Source organism: Acomys russatus, chromosome X (genome assembly GCF_903995435.1).
Source record: "Acomys russatus chromosome X, mAcoRus1.1, whole genome shotgun sequence".
Taxonomy (NCBI): domain Eukaryota; kingdom Metazoa; phylum Chordata; class Mammalia; order Rodentia; family Muridae; genus Acomys; species Acomys russatus.
In genome coordinates this window covers 38,367,285-38,385,356 of record NC_067169.1, presented here as the reverse complement: position 1 = coordinate 38,385,356, position 18,072 = coordinate 38,367,285, and the positions used below count along the sequence as shown (strand labels likewise).

At 36.2% G+C, this 18,072-nt stretch overlaps 1 protein-coding gene across 12 annotated transcripts in view; it reads right to left on the bottom strand.

Moving 5' to 3' along the window:
* Nucleotides 1-18,072, bottom strand: part of Dmd (dystrophin) — a 2,465,896-nt gene that overhangs the window by 241,172 nt on the left and 2,206,652 nt on the right. For all 12 annotated transcript variants that reach the window (XM_051140917.1, XM_051140916.1, XM_051140911.1 and 9 more), the window contains one exon: nucleotides 9,091-9,169. In XM_051140917.1, coding sequence (XP_050996874.1) covers nucleotides 9,091-9,169 — 79 coding nt within the window. The remainder of the gene's footprint in view (nucleotides 1-9,090; nucleotides 9,170-18,072) is intronic.

Below are 18,072 nucleotides of genomic sequence, written 5' to 3'. Positions count from 1 at the left end.
ATCTAGCCAATGGTCAGAATATTCTCCACAGTTGAGTGGAGAGTGTGATACGACTTTCTCACGTACTCTGGTGCCTCACATTGGACCATGTCCCCTGGAGGGGGAGACCTGGTGGCACTCAGAGGAAGGACAGCAAGTAGCCAAGAAGAGACTTGATACCCTATGAGAATATATAGGGGGACGTAATCCCCCTCAAGAACAGTCATAGGGGAGGGGAATAATGGGAAAATGGGGGGGGGGAATGGGAGGATACAAGGGATGGGATAAACATTGAGATGTAACAAGAATAAATTAATAAAAAAAAAATCTAGAAGAGCACTTTTTAAGTAAGAACAGTTTATGTAATTCTACAAAAGAACAAAATGCCTTTTGTCCTCACGTCAAAGTTCCCACCAAAAAGTATTTTGCAATCTCAAACTGGTTGTGTTCTGAAAATGGAAAACATCCAAATGGAAAAATGAAAGTAATGATTTTGCCCACAGGGATGTGATTCCACCATTTTGCTGTGCAAAAGTTTGTATTCTGGCACAGATGACAAAATAATACCCTAGGCCAAATGCACAAATGTTTTCATTTTCTGGGTAGTGTAAAAAATATACCTTTTAGAGCCACCATTCCACTAAAATAGTATCCATATCATAAAATTGATTGAGAAGTCTATCACTAATCTCTCCTACCCCGGGTCATCATGAAAATATCCCCAGAGGAATCTGTCACAAGGACAATGAAATAAGAAAGACATAGGCATTTGCCTCATGACTGCAATGTTATCAGATGTTTTCATGTAGCTATAAGATAAAGTAGCGAGAGCTAGTGATAAAGCTTAAAGCACAATTTCACCTTAAACAAAATTCTGTACAGACTATTATAGTATCTTCACAAAGGCTAGAAGAGGTCATCATTGGTGTTCTACTTGGATTTCTTTGGCCAGATGGATGATGTATATATCTGTAGGGTTTCTGAGTGTCAGCTAACTAGTAAGAATCTACTGATCTTTTACTAGAGAACTCCTGTTGTGGTTAACCTTCTCAATTTAATATGGTTCTGAGTCATAATGGAAATAAACCCCCGGACATATTTCTGGACTGATCATTTGATTAGGATGGGATGGGAAGATTCATTCTAAATGTGACCAGTTTCATTCTGTGTGTTGGGGTCCTGTACCAAATGAATAGGAGAAAGTGGTATGAACATAGGTATTCATCTCACTTTGATTTCTGGCTTGCAGATGAGATCCAGTAAGCTGCCTCAGCCTCCTACTGTCATGGCATATCCACCATGAAGGATTGTAGCCTTAAACTGTGAGCCAAAATGAGCCCTTTCTCCCGTAATTTGGTTTTGTGAGGCATTTTGCCCAAGCAGAACTTAACTAGTAGCACCTCATTTAGCCAAATGGGAGCTGCCTTGTCACCTCTAAATCTATAAGAATCTATTCTTAGTGATTAGCTAGTCCTGTTCCTAAAGTGTATCCACCTCTATGTTGCAATGTGCCGTCCAGAGTCTCTTGTGGCATCAGATTGATGCTCTTTATTTCGTTTGAATCACACTCACTCATCCACATACCACTCATGGCAACCTCATACCACTCATACCACAGCTTTCCTTTTTCCCTTCATTGGATAGTATTCTCTGAACAAATTGATTCTATAAGGAGCCTCACCTAAAGCCCCATTAGTGCTAAAACGCCTACTTACTCTGATTTTCCTAGAACTGGAGATATATTCTGGAATTGGGATATATTGGTGATTAATTCTGCAAAGTCTTAGACAGGCTTCGAAGAGTGGTTATCCTTGCAAACATTGGCATTACTTCTTTGCATCAAGTGACTTGGATGATCTAGATAACATAGTATTTATAAGTCACAATCTGACAAACAAGGTATGAAATATGATGCAAAATGTCTGATTCATTGTATGGTCTGTTTTGGCTGACTGAATCTTACCAAAAGTAGGTTTATTTACAACCTCACAATCCCTGTGTATTCAGTAATTATTTCACTTGAGCCAGATATCTCTATGATGCCAGCTCCAGGATATAAACTCCCAGAGGAAAAAAAATGGAGTACCTTCCTAAGTCTCTTTATGTGTTCAAATAGATGGAATATGTAAGGCCAATGGCACAGAATTTCGATGCAAACTATAATAAAGGAGAAAGAGCCATAGCAATAGGTTTTGGGAAAGAAGTATAAATTATCAGCCTATCTTTAACCTTATAGAATCATGACTGACATCACTGATAGGTTTGATAGCATTTGTCCCAATTCCAAACATACAGGATTATATGTGATTGCCGAAATCATCTCACATCATACTTGTAATATTCTTTTGGACTTTCATCAGGACAATGTCTTTAAACCCATCTGAAGCTCTAAATTATTAGGCCCCTCATAATTCAGGTCACTCATTCCCTGAATACAATGATGATCTAGGTTGGAGGTCTATTTATTATGTGAATGTAAGCAATTATTAGATAAGCTTAAAGGTTTGTTTCTCCTTACCCCACTTTTTTGGCAAAGGACTTAATTATAGGACCCGGTTAATCTAGAATTCACTGTGTAGATCCGGACCCTCAAACTCCAAGAATCTCATGTGTCTTTGCCTCCCAAGTGCTATGATTAAAGGAATATTTGTTTTTCCTATTTGAAGAAAAATTAATCATATAAGGAAGGTGTTTGAGGGTGAAGAATTACTGACTCTCACAATGGAAACAAAACTTTTCTCCCTATGTATTGAGGAGAAGCTGTAAATGCATGGGTCTCTCTGACAGGAGAGAAAAAATTAACCAGGGATATGATTAAAAGAGCTAAACTTATAAAATCTGCAGGAAATAACTGATCTTTCTTTCCTTTTACACTGTCTCATAATATGAGAACAGAAAGGTCACTCGATGAAGTTCACAGCTTTTACATCTAGAATAAATAATAAAAAAGAAAATTTTCTAATACCGTTTCATTGCCAGCAATAGAGTGTATTACTTATAGAGGTCATTGGGTTAAAAGCTAGAGCATAAGAATTTTACCTTTATTGTTTTTTCCATTATGAAAGTAAAATATGTTCATTATAAACAATCTGCATGTATTGTTTTTTACATTATGAAAGTAAAATATGCTCATTATAAGTAATCTGTGAAATACAAAGACATGATAACTATTTATATTTTGATGTACCTTTATTTTCAGTATTCCTGTGTATCTTTCTATTGTTTTATTCTTAAATATTCCTGTGACCATGCCATAATTCTGAAGCTAATCTTACTCCTTAATATTTAACATGGCAAATGCAACTTTTATAAAAATTACCATGTAAAGTTATTAATGCTATAGTCCTTGCTAAAAAGCAACACAAAAGGTCATATTATATATTGAGTGCTACTTCCTTTTTCTTTATGAGAAAACATTCATTATATTGCCCAGGTTGGTCTCAAAATCCCCCTGATTCAGCCTCCCTCATGGCTAATATTAGAGACATGTACCACAGACATAGCCAATGTGTATTCCTAAGTAATGTTCACAATATCAATAAGATAATCTTTGAATCAGAGGTGCTGAGGGAAAAATTGAAGATTTGCAAAACATCTTAGTGTCTTAGTATAGAATGAAGAAACAGACAAAGAGGAAAAATCCTTGGCAATGCCAGTTGATTACACAGTCATATGTTCTTAATGGGAAAGTGTGAGATTTGACTTAGAAGGCCAGAAGCTTGGTGTCCCTTCATGATCTATTATACACAACATTGTGACCTTGGCCATATCATTTGATGCCTTTGCACTTATTCTGTTATTTATAAAATAAGGGGAAGACTGAAATTGTTTCTCACTTCCTGAACTTCTGTAGCTGTAGCTCACTGAAAGAAACCATTTTACATTGTGATCTAGTCCACACATACTTATACACGTGCACCTGTCACTGAGTAAGTGAAGCGTCAAAAACAATACATGGCTATATTTGTATGCTATATTCTAAAAATTTCTTGTCTGTCCTATTCCATAAGAAACTAGAGGATTAAAATGAATAAATTCATTTCAAGATTCACTAATTAGATACACTAGATTCTGAAAGCTAATGGTATAGATAAGATGGAGCCTTTTCACAAGGTAAGAAGTTATACAACAGAAGTGATTTCTGGGCTGAGGTGGGGTAGGAGTTGGGAACTTCAAGAGAAATAGAAAGTATACCTTCCTGCCTCATAAATATGCATTTTCTTTGTAATTGGGTCATATTGTCACTACTTTTGGCAGAATTTTTTCCAATATGTATTTTTGGAATACTACATTGGGCAAAGAGTCAGTGTGTTCTATGATATGTTGAATGACAAACTTATTGTACCTGAAAATCAGGACACCTAAACAGTCACCTAAACAGGAGAAGAAGCACAGCCTCTCCATCCTTTTCTTAGAGTCCAAAAGTCCACCAAAGATCCCAAGATGCCCAGAGGGAAAGGTTTTGCTCATCTCTGCCAACTGCAGGAACAGTCACTAAAGTTATATATAATATTAATGTTCTAAGAGGCCTGACTTGGGAAATGCTTCTTTAAGGAATTCTAGCACTTATAACATATGAAGACACCCTGGAGTTTTTCTGATTGCTATAGAAGGATTTTTAGCTTTTGTGAAATTTATTTGTCCATGGTAAGAAAAAAAGGTACAGCTTAGAAGAGAAGCTCAGAGAATGAAAAAAAAAAAAAAAAAAAAAGAAAGAAAGAAAGAAAAGAAAACAGAAAGCCTTCTTAAATTCTTGAAAAAAAAAAAAAGATGCTTGGATCTATCAACCAGGACTGTACTAGTTTCTTGATTACTGACATAAAGAGCTTGGCATGGTACTTATAGCTATATAATTACATATATTTTATATTGGTTTGAAAATTACAATATATGAACCCATTGATGTTATGTTGTTCAAATTTCTCCCTTTTCTTAGTTAAGTTGCAGGGATCACTTAGGAGTACTAGAGTATTAAAAGTAGGAGGAAAGAGAAATTAGTGCTTCTCAAAGTGCCAGGGTCATATTTTACAGTTTTTTCTTGTTTTCAATTCGACTTGGCTCTAAGACAAAAGAAACAGTTTATTTGGCCAATGAAGACTAGGCCATCAAGAAGAAATACTGGAGAGAGTCTGTCTCTTTTTTCTGACACAAAGCAGACTCCTGATCATGTAGTCTCCCAAAGGGAGTGATTGTATGTATCTATAAAAATGCTGGTGGTGGTTAAGGAGAAAAAGATGCAGAAAGCCTCTTGTAGGGTAAGTGCATTGTTAGTTTGTGACCCACCACCATTCTCCTTCTCTTGCAACTTGTAAGGTTTACAAATAACCCTCCTGCTATTCCTAGTAACCTAGAAGCAGTCATATATTTAACCAAACTCTTCTAGTACAACTTTAGTATGACTTAAAACATTTATTCTTATTTATTTTTGTGGTAAAAAAGGTGCTTTATTTTTGTAGAAAAAAAATGGAGAAAAATAAGTGATTTCTAAGATGCTCTGCTTTAAACATGGCTTTGATGTGGCACTTAACTTATTGTGTAGCTTTCTAGGTCAGTTTGATGATACACATGGAAAGCTTTATAAATCAAAACAACCTTTAACTCCAAAATTATGTACTTAGACATTTACCTTGTAGAGAGTATCTGAGATGTTTGTAGAGGAACAGTCATAATATTGGATATAATAGTGAATATTTTGAAAAAATCTTAGTATAAAAAATTCAGAATTCTCTTAGTAAATTTGGCACAGCCACAGAAGGAAATATTGGTCAGCTATTAACATTACTTGATACAATATTTAAAGAAAAGTATTTTATGTATTAATAAGAGGGAAAACCAAGTCATAAAATTTAACTTTGTTTCCTTTTTGAGGCAAGGTATCATTATGTATCCCTAGATAGCCTGGAACTTATTATATAAACCAGGCTCACCTTGAACTCACAGAGATTTGTTGGTCTCTGCCTCCAAGTATCATGCGTTTAAAAGAAAATTCTTATCTGATTTAAAAGAAAAAGAGGCTGGAAATAGAGCTCAGTAGAAGAGCAGTTGCTAGCATGCCCAAGGACCCCAGGTTCTATCTCTGGATTAGGAGAAGAGAAGAAAAAGAAAAAGGAAAAAAGAAGACCTTGGACCCAGGTAGACAAACAGAAAAAAATATAAAGTAAAATTTGAAGAATGTTGTATCAGAGTAGTAAGATCATTGATAATTGTCTTTTCCCTGATTTCCCTTGCTGCTGTCTAATTTTTTCTAGATGAATGTATATTACCTTTGAGTTTAAAGAAGACAATTTGAAGATTGAATCCATATTTAGTCTCACTGTCCTATTTCTGCAACACGCCTTTAAACATTTTAGCATATTTTTACACATATAAGTGGAACTTCTATGAGTATTTTGATATTTCATATGAATATTCAAAAAATTCCTGAGTTCTAGGACTGGTCCCATTCAGCAGATTGATTAGTTTCTTTCTGAGTGCACATGGCCACAGGCCTGACCTTTCTTGACAGTATGATGTGATATGGTTTGAAAGGTGTAAAGATGTTTCACCTAGTTTGTCAAAGCTCGGAGCTTATGGCTGACATTCTACCACCAGAGAGTCATACCTCAGGCTTATGGATTTTTACCCTATTAAAATGCAAATAACCAGGGAGAAGTATACATTAAACTTTACCTGTCATCTGCATTAAATGAATGTAAAGCATCATTTTCTAGGAATAGGATTTAATGGGGAAGACATGAGAATTTAAGAGGGGAGAGTGCAGAGAGAAGGAAATATGAATGAATGTACATGGTATCTGAGGAGTAATTAATATTCATAATAGTAATATCTTTATTTATGGTTTATGAGTCACAAGGGAGCATGTTAGCACATTTAATCTTAATTAAATTAAATAGACTGACTGTTGCCAAGACAATCTTTAGCCTTCATGATTTTTCTAGTGGCATCACTAAAAGCCATAGTCCCACTCATGTAGAAATATTACTTTAACTTTCCTCCTTTACTTGCTAGTTATGTGTGGGGTTAAAAGATTGTATAAAGAATTAGACTTAGAACAATGTCAAAATATAATGATTTCTAACTTAACACATTATTGATGTATATAAACAAAGACAGTACTAACATCTTCTAGGAATTTTTGTCAAAGATAATGACTATTTGGAAACAGATGACAAAGTATCTACTCAAATACTGTACAATATTAGTAAGCATGGGCCTTTTTATTGACCAACAGAGAATGGAAAAGACAGGGAAAGACAAAAAGTAGCATTAAAAGAATGGATCAGGACTGGTGGTGTGGTTCAGTGGGGAAAGTGTTTGCTGTGCAAGTATGAAGGACCTGACTTCAGATTTCTATCACCCACTTAAAAGCTGGGAATAGTGGTGTCTCTGTAACCTCAGTAGAATAGAGGTAGAGACAGAGATATCTCCAGAACTAGGTAACTACGTCAATGTAGCTGGATTGGTGAACTTAAGTATCAGGGAGAGATCCTTCCTCAAAAAACAGACAACAATAGAGAAAGCCATATGATATTGATGCTTGATGTCCTCACACATGAGCATATACATGTACTTCCATAACTTCATGCACATGTGTACATACTCATATTAAGAAGTCTATAACCCCCACACCCACCCACACTCACCCACCCCCCAACACCCCCCACATCTACACACAACCCCACACACATACAACCCCCATCCACATACACTACAGTTGTTAGGAGGGAGAGCTGTAGAATCACTTTCTTCCTATATAGAAATTAAGTAAAGCTGTAGTATGGTGGTTAAAAACAGACTCTGTAACAATCTTCTTGAATTTGAATTCTGTCTTGCTTATGCACTAGCAGTGTAAATGATGATTTCTTAAGTTATTAATCAATAAAATGAATATAATTCCCTCATCATTAAAATGAGTGTAATACTGGAACTACCTTATGTACTTGCTAGAAGAATCACATCAATTAGGAATTATAAAATTGCATATCACTAAGTAAATGCATTTAAGTGATGATAAAACCACATGGATAATCATAAAAGACCAAAAAATAGCATATAAAATGCTTAGAGATAGTAATTCTGTGGAGTAGAGCTGTGGCTTTTAAGTACTCCAAAACTATCTATCTATCTATCTATCTATCTATCTATCTATCTATATGCACACACACACATATATACACACATACACCAGAGAGATATCCTGCCTCAAAAAATAAAGTAGAACTAATAAAAAGTATCATTTTAAAAGTATCAAAATAGAGCAAATTCTTTGTGTTAGACTTTGACTTGATACAAATAGAGTATATATATATATAGTATAAGTTATATAATATATTTCTTTAGAAATGTATGACATGTAAAACATTATACATTTCTTCAATATGAATTGTTAAAATGTCCTACTAAAATGCTCAGTAGGCTAAAGATGTCACAGTATTAATTACAAATACACATATATGTAATTTTTATTAAAATATATAAATAAAGCAATTGATTATAAAACTCAATGAACAAATTATAAAAACTGGTAAATAAAAGAAAAGTTAAACCTAAGGATAAAAAGATAAGCAAAGATAATAAGGAAAAGGGAACAATTACAGATGAAAGAATTTAATGTCTTTTGTTAAGAACTTTAGCTTGGTGTGCTATCACATGTTCGTAATTTCAGCATTTAAGAGGCTGAGGCAAAAGAATAGTAAGTTTGAGATCAGTTTCAGGCCCATAGTGAGACCTTGTCTCATAAAAACCAAGGCTAGTAATTTAGTTCAGTGCTTAACAGTTGCTTAACAGAAAGTTTTTTAACAGAAAATAATCAGACTCAACATACACCGAGTGATGATATCATGATTGCATAATGATCAGCATTATGAAGTGGGCTGATGAAGTGAGTTGATATAGGCAATGATATTCAAAATATTATTAAAGTCAATATTGAAGAACAATTGTTTTTTTGCTGATGGCTAGAAAAAAAATGATCTAAGTAGGCCTCATGTACCAGGATGAAATATAGCTCTAATGTCTTTGACAGAGACAAGGGTTAATCCAATACCTCCTAATGTTTAGCTACAGAAATACAATGAAGAGGTTAAACAGTGAACAATGAAAATGACTTACTGGAAAGGAAGTGCTGGGATGCTGGGCCAAAGTCCCTATGGGCTTCATGCAGCTGCCTGACACGATCCTCCACAGCCACCTGGGAGGAAGAGAAGAAAAATGATGTTTTCTCATCACTTTTAATGAGCAACAATTAAAGCACTGTTTCCTTTATGGTAAGATGTTTTGAGTCTCTAAGGCTAAGAACAACAAAGTAACAATTCATAACTCTGGTTTTAATAACTTCTAACTGAAAATGGTCTCTAAGATTCATTTTATCAAACCAAGGTCAAACGCAAAGAAGTTGCCCTATTTTGACAGTTGTAAAATGATACTTTTTATTCCCCCTTCATTGGAAACCACCAATAAAGTGCACAATCTATCATATTTTGCAAAATTCTGGGAATGTTGTCACAAGGCATTATACTGAGTACTGATAGAGAATTGTAATTATATATTTGTCTTTGAGTCTTAGTTGATTATTTTTGACTAATGATTCTTCTTAAATTAATTTTAATAAATTACTACTAGTTATCAAGTTATAATTAATTCTTAAGATGTTTTCTTTAAGAGTTCAATTATTTTTAGAACCTAAGTCAGTGGTTTTCAACCTTACTAATGCTGTGATTCATATATTGTGGTGAGCCCCAATCATAAAATTATTTTGTTGCTGTTTCAAAAGTGTAATTTTTTTGTTACTGTTATAAGTTGTAATGTAAACATCTGATATCCATGGTCTCTGATATATGATTCTTGTGAAAGGGTCATTTGACTCCCAAAGGGGTTGTGACCCACAGGTTGAGAACAATTGACATAAGTAAAAGTACTTGCTATGATAGCACACGCTTCTCATTTTAGTGCAGGGGAGGAACAGGAAGAGCTCTAGGGTTTTCTTGCCAGTCAATGTAGTCCAATTATGTTTTTCCAGGGCAATGAAAAACCCTTTCTCAGACAAGGTGAATGGTGCTCCTGATGATGACACTTGAGGTTGTTTCAGGTTCTCACAAGAACATACACATATATGCACATGTTCCTAGACACAATTCCATGTAAATATATATATATATATAGCAAGGCTTAAATTTGTGGTAATGTAAGGTGGGTAATGAGATAAAAGAAATTTTCAGAGTTCAGTTTTTAGTGCATTTAGAAATGAATAAGAAATATGCCACAGGCAGCATGGAATAAGTCTTGTCATCCTTTTTTCGTATTAGGTTTTTCTATAATACATTTACACAGTGTCCTGCTGAAGCTCTCTAAATTCCATTCTTGGTAGAGAAAGGGAGAGACCTTTTGAAAGGTGTGAAATAACAAACTTTGTCATCTGGTATTTCACCAACTCAGTGTTAGTGGTGGCCCCAGGCACCCTCCTCATAACTCTGGATCTTAGTTTGGTTGTCAACATGCTAAACAAGGAAATATTCAGAGCTTGCCCACAGGCACCAGAATTTAGGTTCTTCTGCTGTGCAGAATCATTTAGAAATAAAGCACTTCTGAATCTCATTAAGAAGTCTAAACGAATGTCAACCCTGACTTTCCGACATCAATGTATATATGTAGATCTGGATTTTTTTTTTTTTTTACTCTTTCTCTTACCTCATCTATCTTTGGCTGGGATTCATGAAGCAGGCTTTTAAAACAACCCAGGATTTCCTTCGCTGTTATACACAGAGAAGTACTAGAACTATTTCAGATTTGTCTACCCAGATTTAGAACTTTTCTCTGTCAGCCATATTCTATCTGCTGAGTCCACCAAACTACCAGATGTCCTGTAATATTCTATACTTCTAAGGGGGGTTTATGCTGCCATTCTTTCTTTCCAAAATATTTTAACCACCTTTCCTCCCACTGCTAGGATGCTAGGGTTTATATGCTTAATTTTCTATCTCCCAGGTGAGAATTAATTGCTTCCCCAGCATGCTCACAGTACATGGCTTGTACATGAGGCATTTGTGTAGTACCATCCAGTAATTATAAGGAAATGAGTGTCTCCTAAAATAGAAAACGAACCCCTTGGTGGTAGGGGCTCCTCTTTGCATGTGTGTGTATCCACTCCTCCTTTTTTTCCTTTTAAATTTTTTATTATTAATTTATTCTTGTTACATCTCAATGGTTATCCCATCCCTTGTGTCCTCCCATTCTTCCCTCCCTCCCCTTTTCCCATTATTCCCCTCCCCCTATGACTGTTCCTGAGGGGCATTACCTCACCCTGTATATGCTCATAGGGTATCAAGTCTCTTCTTGGTAACCTGCTGTCCTTCCTCTGAGTGCCACCAGCTCTCCCCCTCCAGGGGGCGTGGTCAAATGTGAGGCACCAGAGTATGTGTGAAAGTCATATCACACTCTCCACTCAAGTGTGGAGACTGTTCTGACCATTGGCTAGATCTGGGAAGGGGTTTAAAGTTTACCTCCTGTATTGTCCTTGGCTGGTGCCTTAGTTTGAGCGGGACCCCTGGGCCCAAATCAGCCTATCATATTGTTCTACTTGTAGGTTTCTAGGACCCTCTGGATCCTTCTACTTTGCTATTCTCCCATGCTTCTCTCATCTAGAGTCCCAATAGGATGTCCTCTCCTCTGTCCCAGTTTCCTGGTAAGTGAAGGCTTTCGTGGGACATGCCCCTTGGGCTAGTGTCCAGTTATAAGTGAGTATATACCATTTGAGTCTCTCTGCTAATGGGTTAACTCACTCATTATGATAATTTCTAGCTCAATCCATTTATCCACAAATTTCAGTAATTCCTTGTTTTTAATAGCTGAGTAGTAATCCATAGTGTATATGTACCACAGTTTCTTTATCCATTCTTCTACTGAGGCACACTTAGGCTGTTTCCATGATCTGGCTATTATGAATAAGGCTGCTATGAACGTGGTTGAGCAAATTTTCTTGTTGTGTGCTGAAGCATCTTCTGGGTATATTCCAAGGAGTGGAATAGCTGGGTCTTGAGGAAGCCCTATTCCCATTTTTCTGAGATAGCACCAGATAGATTTCCAAAGTGGCTGTACTAGTTTGCATTCCCACCAGCAATGAAGGAGTGTTCCTCTCTCCCCACATCCTCGCCAGCATGTGGTGTCACTTGAGTGTTTGATCTTAGCCATTCTGATGGGTGTAAGATGGAATCTCAGAGTTGTTTTGATTTGCATTTCCCTGATGACTAAGGAGGTTGAGCATTTCTTTAAGTGTTTCTCAGCCATTTGATATTCCTCTGTTGAGAATTCTCTGTTTAGTTCCAAGCCCCAGTTCTCAACTGGGTTATTTGGTTTGGTGGTGTTTAGCTTCTTGAGTTCTTTTTTTTTTTTTTTTTTTTTAATGTTTTTTTTTTTTTTTTTTTTTTTTTATTTTTTTTTTTATTAATTTATTCTTGTTACATCTCAATGTTTATCCCATCCCTTGTATCCTCCCATTCCTCCCCCCCCATTTTCCCATTATTCCCCTCCCCTATGACTGTTCCTGAGGGGGATTACGTCCCCCTATATATTCTCATAGGGTATCAAGTCTCTTCTTGGCTACTTGCTGTCCTTCCTCTGAGTGCCACCAGGTCTCCCCCTCCAGGGGACATGGTCAAATGTGAGGCACCAGAGTATGTGAGAAAGTCGTATCACACTCTCCACTCAACTGTGGAGAATATTCTGACCATTGGCTAGATCTGGGAAGGGGTTTAAAGTTTACCTCCTGTATTGTCCTTGGCTGGTGCCTTAGTTTGAGCGGGACCCCTGGGCCCAAATCTGCCTATCATATTGTTCTACTTGTAGATTTCTAGGACCCTCTGGATCCTTTTATTTTGCTGTTCTCCCATGCGTCTCTCATTTAGAGTCCCAATAGGATGCCTTCCCCTCTGTCCCAGTTTCCTGGTAAGTGAAGGCTTTCGTGGGACATGCCCCTTGGGCTAGTATGCAGATATAAGTGAGTATATACCATTTGATTCTTTCTGCTTCTGGGTTAACTCACTCATTATGATCATTTCTAGCTCAATCCATTTATCCACAAATTTCGGGAATTCCTTGTTTTTAATAGCTGAGTAGTATTCCATAGTGTATATGTACCACAGTTTCTTTATCCACTCTTCTACTGAGGGACACTTAGGCTGTTTCCATGTTCTGGCTATTATGAATAAGGCTGCTATGAACATGGTTGAGCAAATTTTCTTGTTGTGTGCTGGAGCATCTTCTGGGTATATTCCAAGGAGTGGAATAGCTGGGTCTTGAGGAAGCCCTATTCCCATTTTTCTGAGATAGCACCAGATAGATTTCCAAAGTGGCTGTACTAGTTTGCATTCCCACCAGCAATGAAGGAGTGTTCCTCTCTCCCCACATCCTCGCCAGCATGTGGTGTCGCTTGAATTTTTGATCTTAGCCATTCTGATGGGTGTAAGATGGAATCTCAGAGTTGTTTTGATTTGCATTTCCCTGATGACTAAGGAGGTTGAGCATTTCTTTAAGTGTTTCTCAGCCATTTGATACTCCTCTGTTGAGAATTCTCTGTTTAGTTCCAAGCCCCATTTCTCAATTGGGTTATTCGGTTTGGTGATGTTTAATTTCTTGAGTTCTTTATATATTTTGGATATTAGACCTTTGTCAGATGTAGGGTTGGTGAAGATTTTTTCCCAGTCTGTAGGCTGTCGCTTTGTTCTCTTGACAGTGTCTCCTGCCTTACAGAAGCTTCTCAGCCTCATGAGGTCCCATTTATTAATTGCTGACATTAAGGCCTGGGCTGTTGGTGTTCTGTTCAGGAAGTTGTCTCCTTTGCCAATATGTAACAGGCTCTTCCCCACTTTTTCTTCTAAGTGGCTTAGTGTCTCTGGTTTTATGTTGAGGTCTTTAATCCACTTGGATTTGAGTTTTGTGCAAGGTGACAAATATGGGTCCAGTTGCATTTTTTTTTTTTTTACACATAGACCTCCAGTTAGACCAGCACCATTTGTTGAAGATGCTATCCTTTTTCCATTGAATGGATTTGGCTTCTTTGTCAAAAATCAAGTGACCATATGTGTGTGGATTCATATCTGGGTCTTCGATTCAATTCCACTGATCAACTAGCCTGTTGCTGTGCCAGTACCATGCTGTTTTAATTACTATTGCTTTATAGTACAGTTTGAGATCAGGTATGGAGATTCCTCCGGAGCACCTTTTATTGTACAAGATTGTTTTAGCTATTCTGGGTTTTTTGTTTTTCCATATGAAGTTCAGAATTGAAATTTCAATGTCTTTAAAGAATTGTGTAGGTATTTTGATAGGGATTGCATTGAATCTGTAGATTGCTTTTGGTAGGATGGCCATTTTTACTAAGTTAATTCTCCCGATCCATGAGCAAGGAAGATCATTCCATCTATGATAGTGTACATAAGTGACCATCAAAATTCCACCAGAGAACTCCTACAGCTGATGAACACCTTCAGCAAAATAGCTGGATACAAAATTAACTCAAAAATGTCTGTAGCCTTCCTATACACAAATGACAAGCTTGCAGAGGAAGAAATTAGGAAAGCCACACCCTTCACATTAGCCACAAGCAATATAAAATATCTAGGAGTCACTCTAACTAAGCAAGTGAAGGACTTCTTTGAAAAAAAATTTCAAAACTCTGAAGAAAGAGATTGAAGATGACCACTCCTCCTTTACATGACACCCTGAACCTTGTACAGAGTATGTGGTAGCAAAGATTTGGTTAATGACTATTTGACAAAATAAATTGACACTGTATCTGTATCTGTGCATTTGAGAGTGAATGAGAGATAGATAGATAGATAGATAGATAGATAGATAGATAGATAGAAAGATAGAAAGATGGGGGAAGGGTGAGAGAGGAGAGGGAGGACAGCAAGAGACAGAGACAGAACAAACAAGAATATCCACCAATGCTGACTGTGTAGCTGTACTAGTCAGTTTTGTGTATAAATTTCACTGTTTCCAAAATAAACATTATTTCTAAATGTATCTGTACGGGAAGTTTTAAAGTTATTTTAAGAATGAAACTGGCATAGACATTTGTGTTTTCAGCAAAATAGATTGCCTTCCCCAAGGTGAGTGGGCTTTATATAGGGCAGCTGAAAGCCTGAAACAGTAGTGTTTTTGGTTTTTGGTTTGTTTGTTTGTTTGTTTGTTTGTTTGTTTGTTTTTCTATTCTGGTCACCTACTTCAGCTGGGGCATTGATCCAGGATGGAACTGAGATATACAACTTTGCCTTTGGACTTGGATCAGCACAGTATCATGAGTTGTTCTGAGTCTGTAGCATGCTTACAGAAGATCATGGACCTTCCCAGCCTCCATAGTCTTATGAGCTAAGATTTTTCCAAGCAATCCTACAATCGTACCAGATTATCTATCTATCTATCTATCTATCTATCTATCTATCTATCTATCTACCATCTATTTAACTATCATATATCATCTCTCTCTCTCTCCCTCCTGCCAGGATCCTAGAGACTCCTGACTAGTACAACGCCTCTGTAAATTTGTAATATTATGGTTAATAAGTGGAGAGGAATAAGGTATACAATACAAATACAAATACAAAATGGCAAACATTTCTTTAATGCTATATATATATATAAATCTGAACTAAAATTTAATATTCACAATAACTCTATAACAAGGAATATTACCCCTTCATTTCATTGATATAGAAACTAAGGCATTACAGGTTTTTAAGGATCCTTGTTTCTGATAGGTAGTCTGGTGCACACCTATAATTCTTGCACTCAAAAAGCTAAAGTAGAAGGACTGAGAGCTCAGACCCAACCTGGACTACATAAAACTCTTGAAGGTGACCTAGGCTACAAAGCAAGAACCTGTCAAGGCAAAACAAGGACAATATCCAACAAACAAATTACTGGTGAAATTTAATCAGTTGGTGAATTAGCAGTGAGAATATTCAAACTTGCTTACTTTGGCTGTTGCTCTTAATAGCCTTGTAGAAGATTAGACTAGAACATGGTAAATATTTGAAAAGTAGTTAGCTTTGAAATTTCTTTTGGTGTGTGTGTGTGTGTGTGTGTGTGTGTGTGTGTGTGTTGGGGTGCCATGAGATGGATTGAGTCCAGTGCCTTGCACGTGCTAAGTAAGTTCTTTATCATTGAGATATATCACAGCCTATATATGGCCTCATGTTTCAAACAATTTATCTTACGGAGACCAAAGCAAGTGTGTACATCTATAAATGTGTAGTCATCAATTCCTTTTATTGTGCAGTATAAGGCCTTTCCTTGGTCTCTAAGAATACAATACCATAAGCTTGTAGAGCGAGGCTATGGGAGAACACATATAATACATGTTTGAAAAATATAATTATTTCTAAATTTATAATGCATTATTTCATGAACAAATAAATCAGGAGATGAATGTGAAAGTTATGAAATAGAAAGGAGAAGATTAGACAATGATCAGAGATATTTTGTTTCATACTGTTAAAGAAATCTTCAAGAGAGACTGAGGATGGATTATGAGTATACAACAAGCCAAGTCCCTTAGTGACAATGCTGGTCATTTTTTAGGGATCACACAGCTGTAGCATCTGAGCCAATTACAGTCCCTCAATCTCTAAAGGCTATGGCTAAAACCTTGTCATACAAAGAGAACAACAGTGGTAATTTCTAGTGTACAACTAAGTATTGTCAAGAATTGAAAATAAGATCAAAGTGAATTTCTCTCCCTATGACTCAAACTTAATGAAAACACAAGAAGAGTATCAAATTAAAAATGTATCATGTACTGGAATGAAATATTCAGGAAACAGTCTTAAAATAACTATGAATTAAGCAGAATTTTTTGTGCTTTACAAATTGTCACAGGAGAAAGGTTTTGTGTATATTGACTGCAAATTGACAAAATAAAGAAATAATTGTGAGAAAGAAAAGTGTGAGGGGAACCAAAATTTTTACAAGCTATAGTTCCTTACTAACAAAACACTATTTGGTGACGAATTATTCATATAAACAAATTTGAAACAATAGCAGAAATTCATTAGACTGTTTAATACGCGCGCGCGCGCGCACACACACACACACACACACACACACACACACACACACACACACAAGCCAGAAGTCAGAAAGAGAAGCTAGATACTAGTACCTTGATTCTGGCAATTTTATTCTTTCTGTTATTTGTTCACTTTACGTGTACTTTTTAGTACTAAAAAGGATATGTAAAATATGTATGTATTAAATGAAGGCTGTAGTCTGTGCTCTTTCAAAGCTTAACTTAAGGGGAAAGTGAGACATGGTGATAAGCTTTCTTTTGAGACATTGAGTGTGCAGTGACCAGTTAGAGACTTTCTCAGTTGACTTTACTTGGAGTGATATGTTACCAATAAGCTCAGCACTGTATGGAGTGTCAAAGAAGGTATATAGTGCTGGGATTTTGTCTGGTTTGAACCTGCTCAAGACTTGTGTGTTTTGCCGGTCTCTGTGAGTTCATATGTGCATCAGTGTGTGGAAATGCTGGTTCCTTGGAGTCAGCCACCACCTCTTATAGTTTTTCTGTCCTATCTTCTGATACATTTTTTTTTATCATATCCACCACTTGCCTTGAGTACTCAATACAAAACCTTCACCTCAAAATCAGGGATCTATGCAGAAGAGGAGACAGAAAGTCTCTGATGGGGTTTAAGACCAGGTAGTTTAGTTTTACAATTAAGCTTAGTTGTTTAGGGGTTAAGGTGTTTTTAGGTCTAGATTGATGTTTTAAGTTGATAATGATAAGTTATGATAGATATTGACTTTCATTCAGAATTTTAGACTCACCAAGGTAGGAAAGATGTTTTCTTCAAGGCTGCCATATACAAATAGCCAAAGCACTATGAATATATATATATATATATATATATATATATATATACATACATACATATATATATATATATTCTTCTTGCTATAGGGAATTTATTGTATATATGTGTAATATTATAAATGTACACATGAAAAAATAAAAATAAATATATCATATGAACAAAGATTTAAAAATTTAAAAAGAAGAAACATAGGTGTAATTAAAAAGAGATAACATCC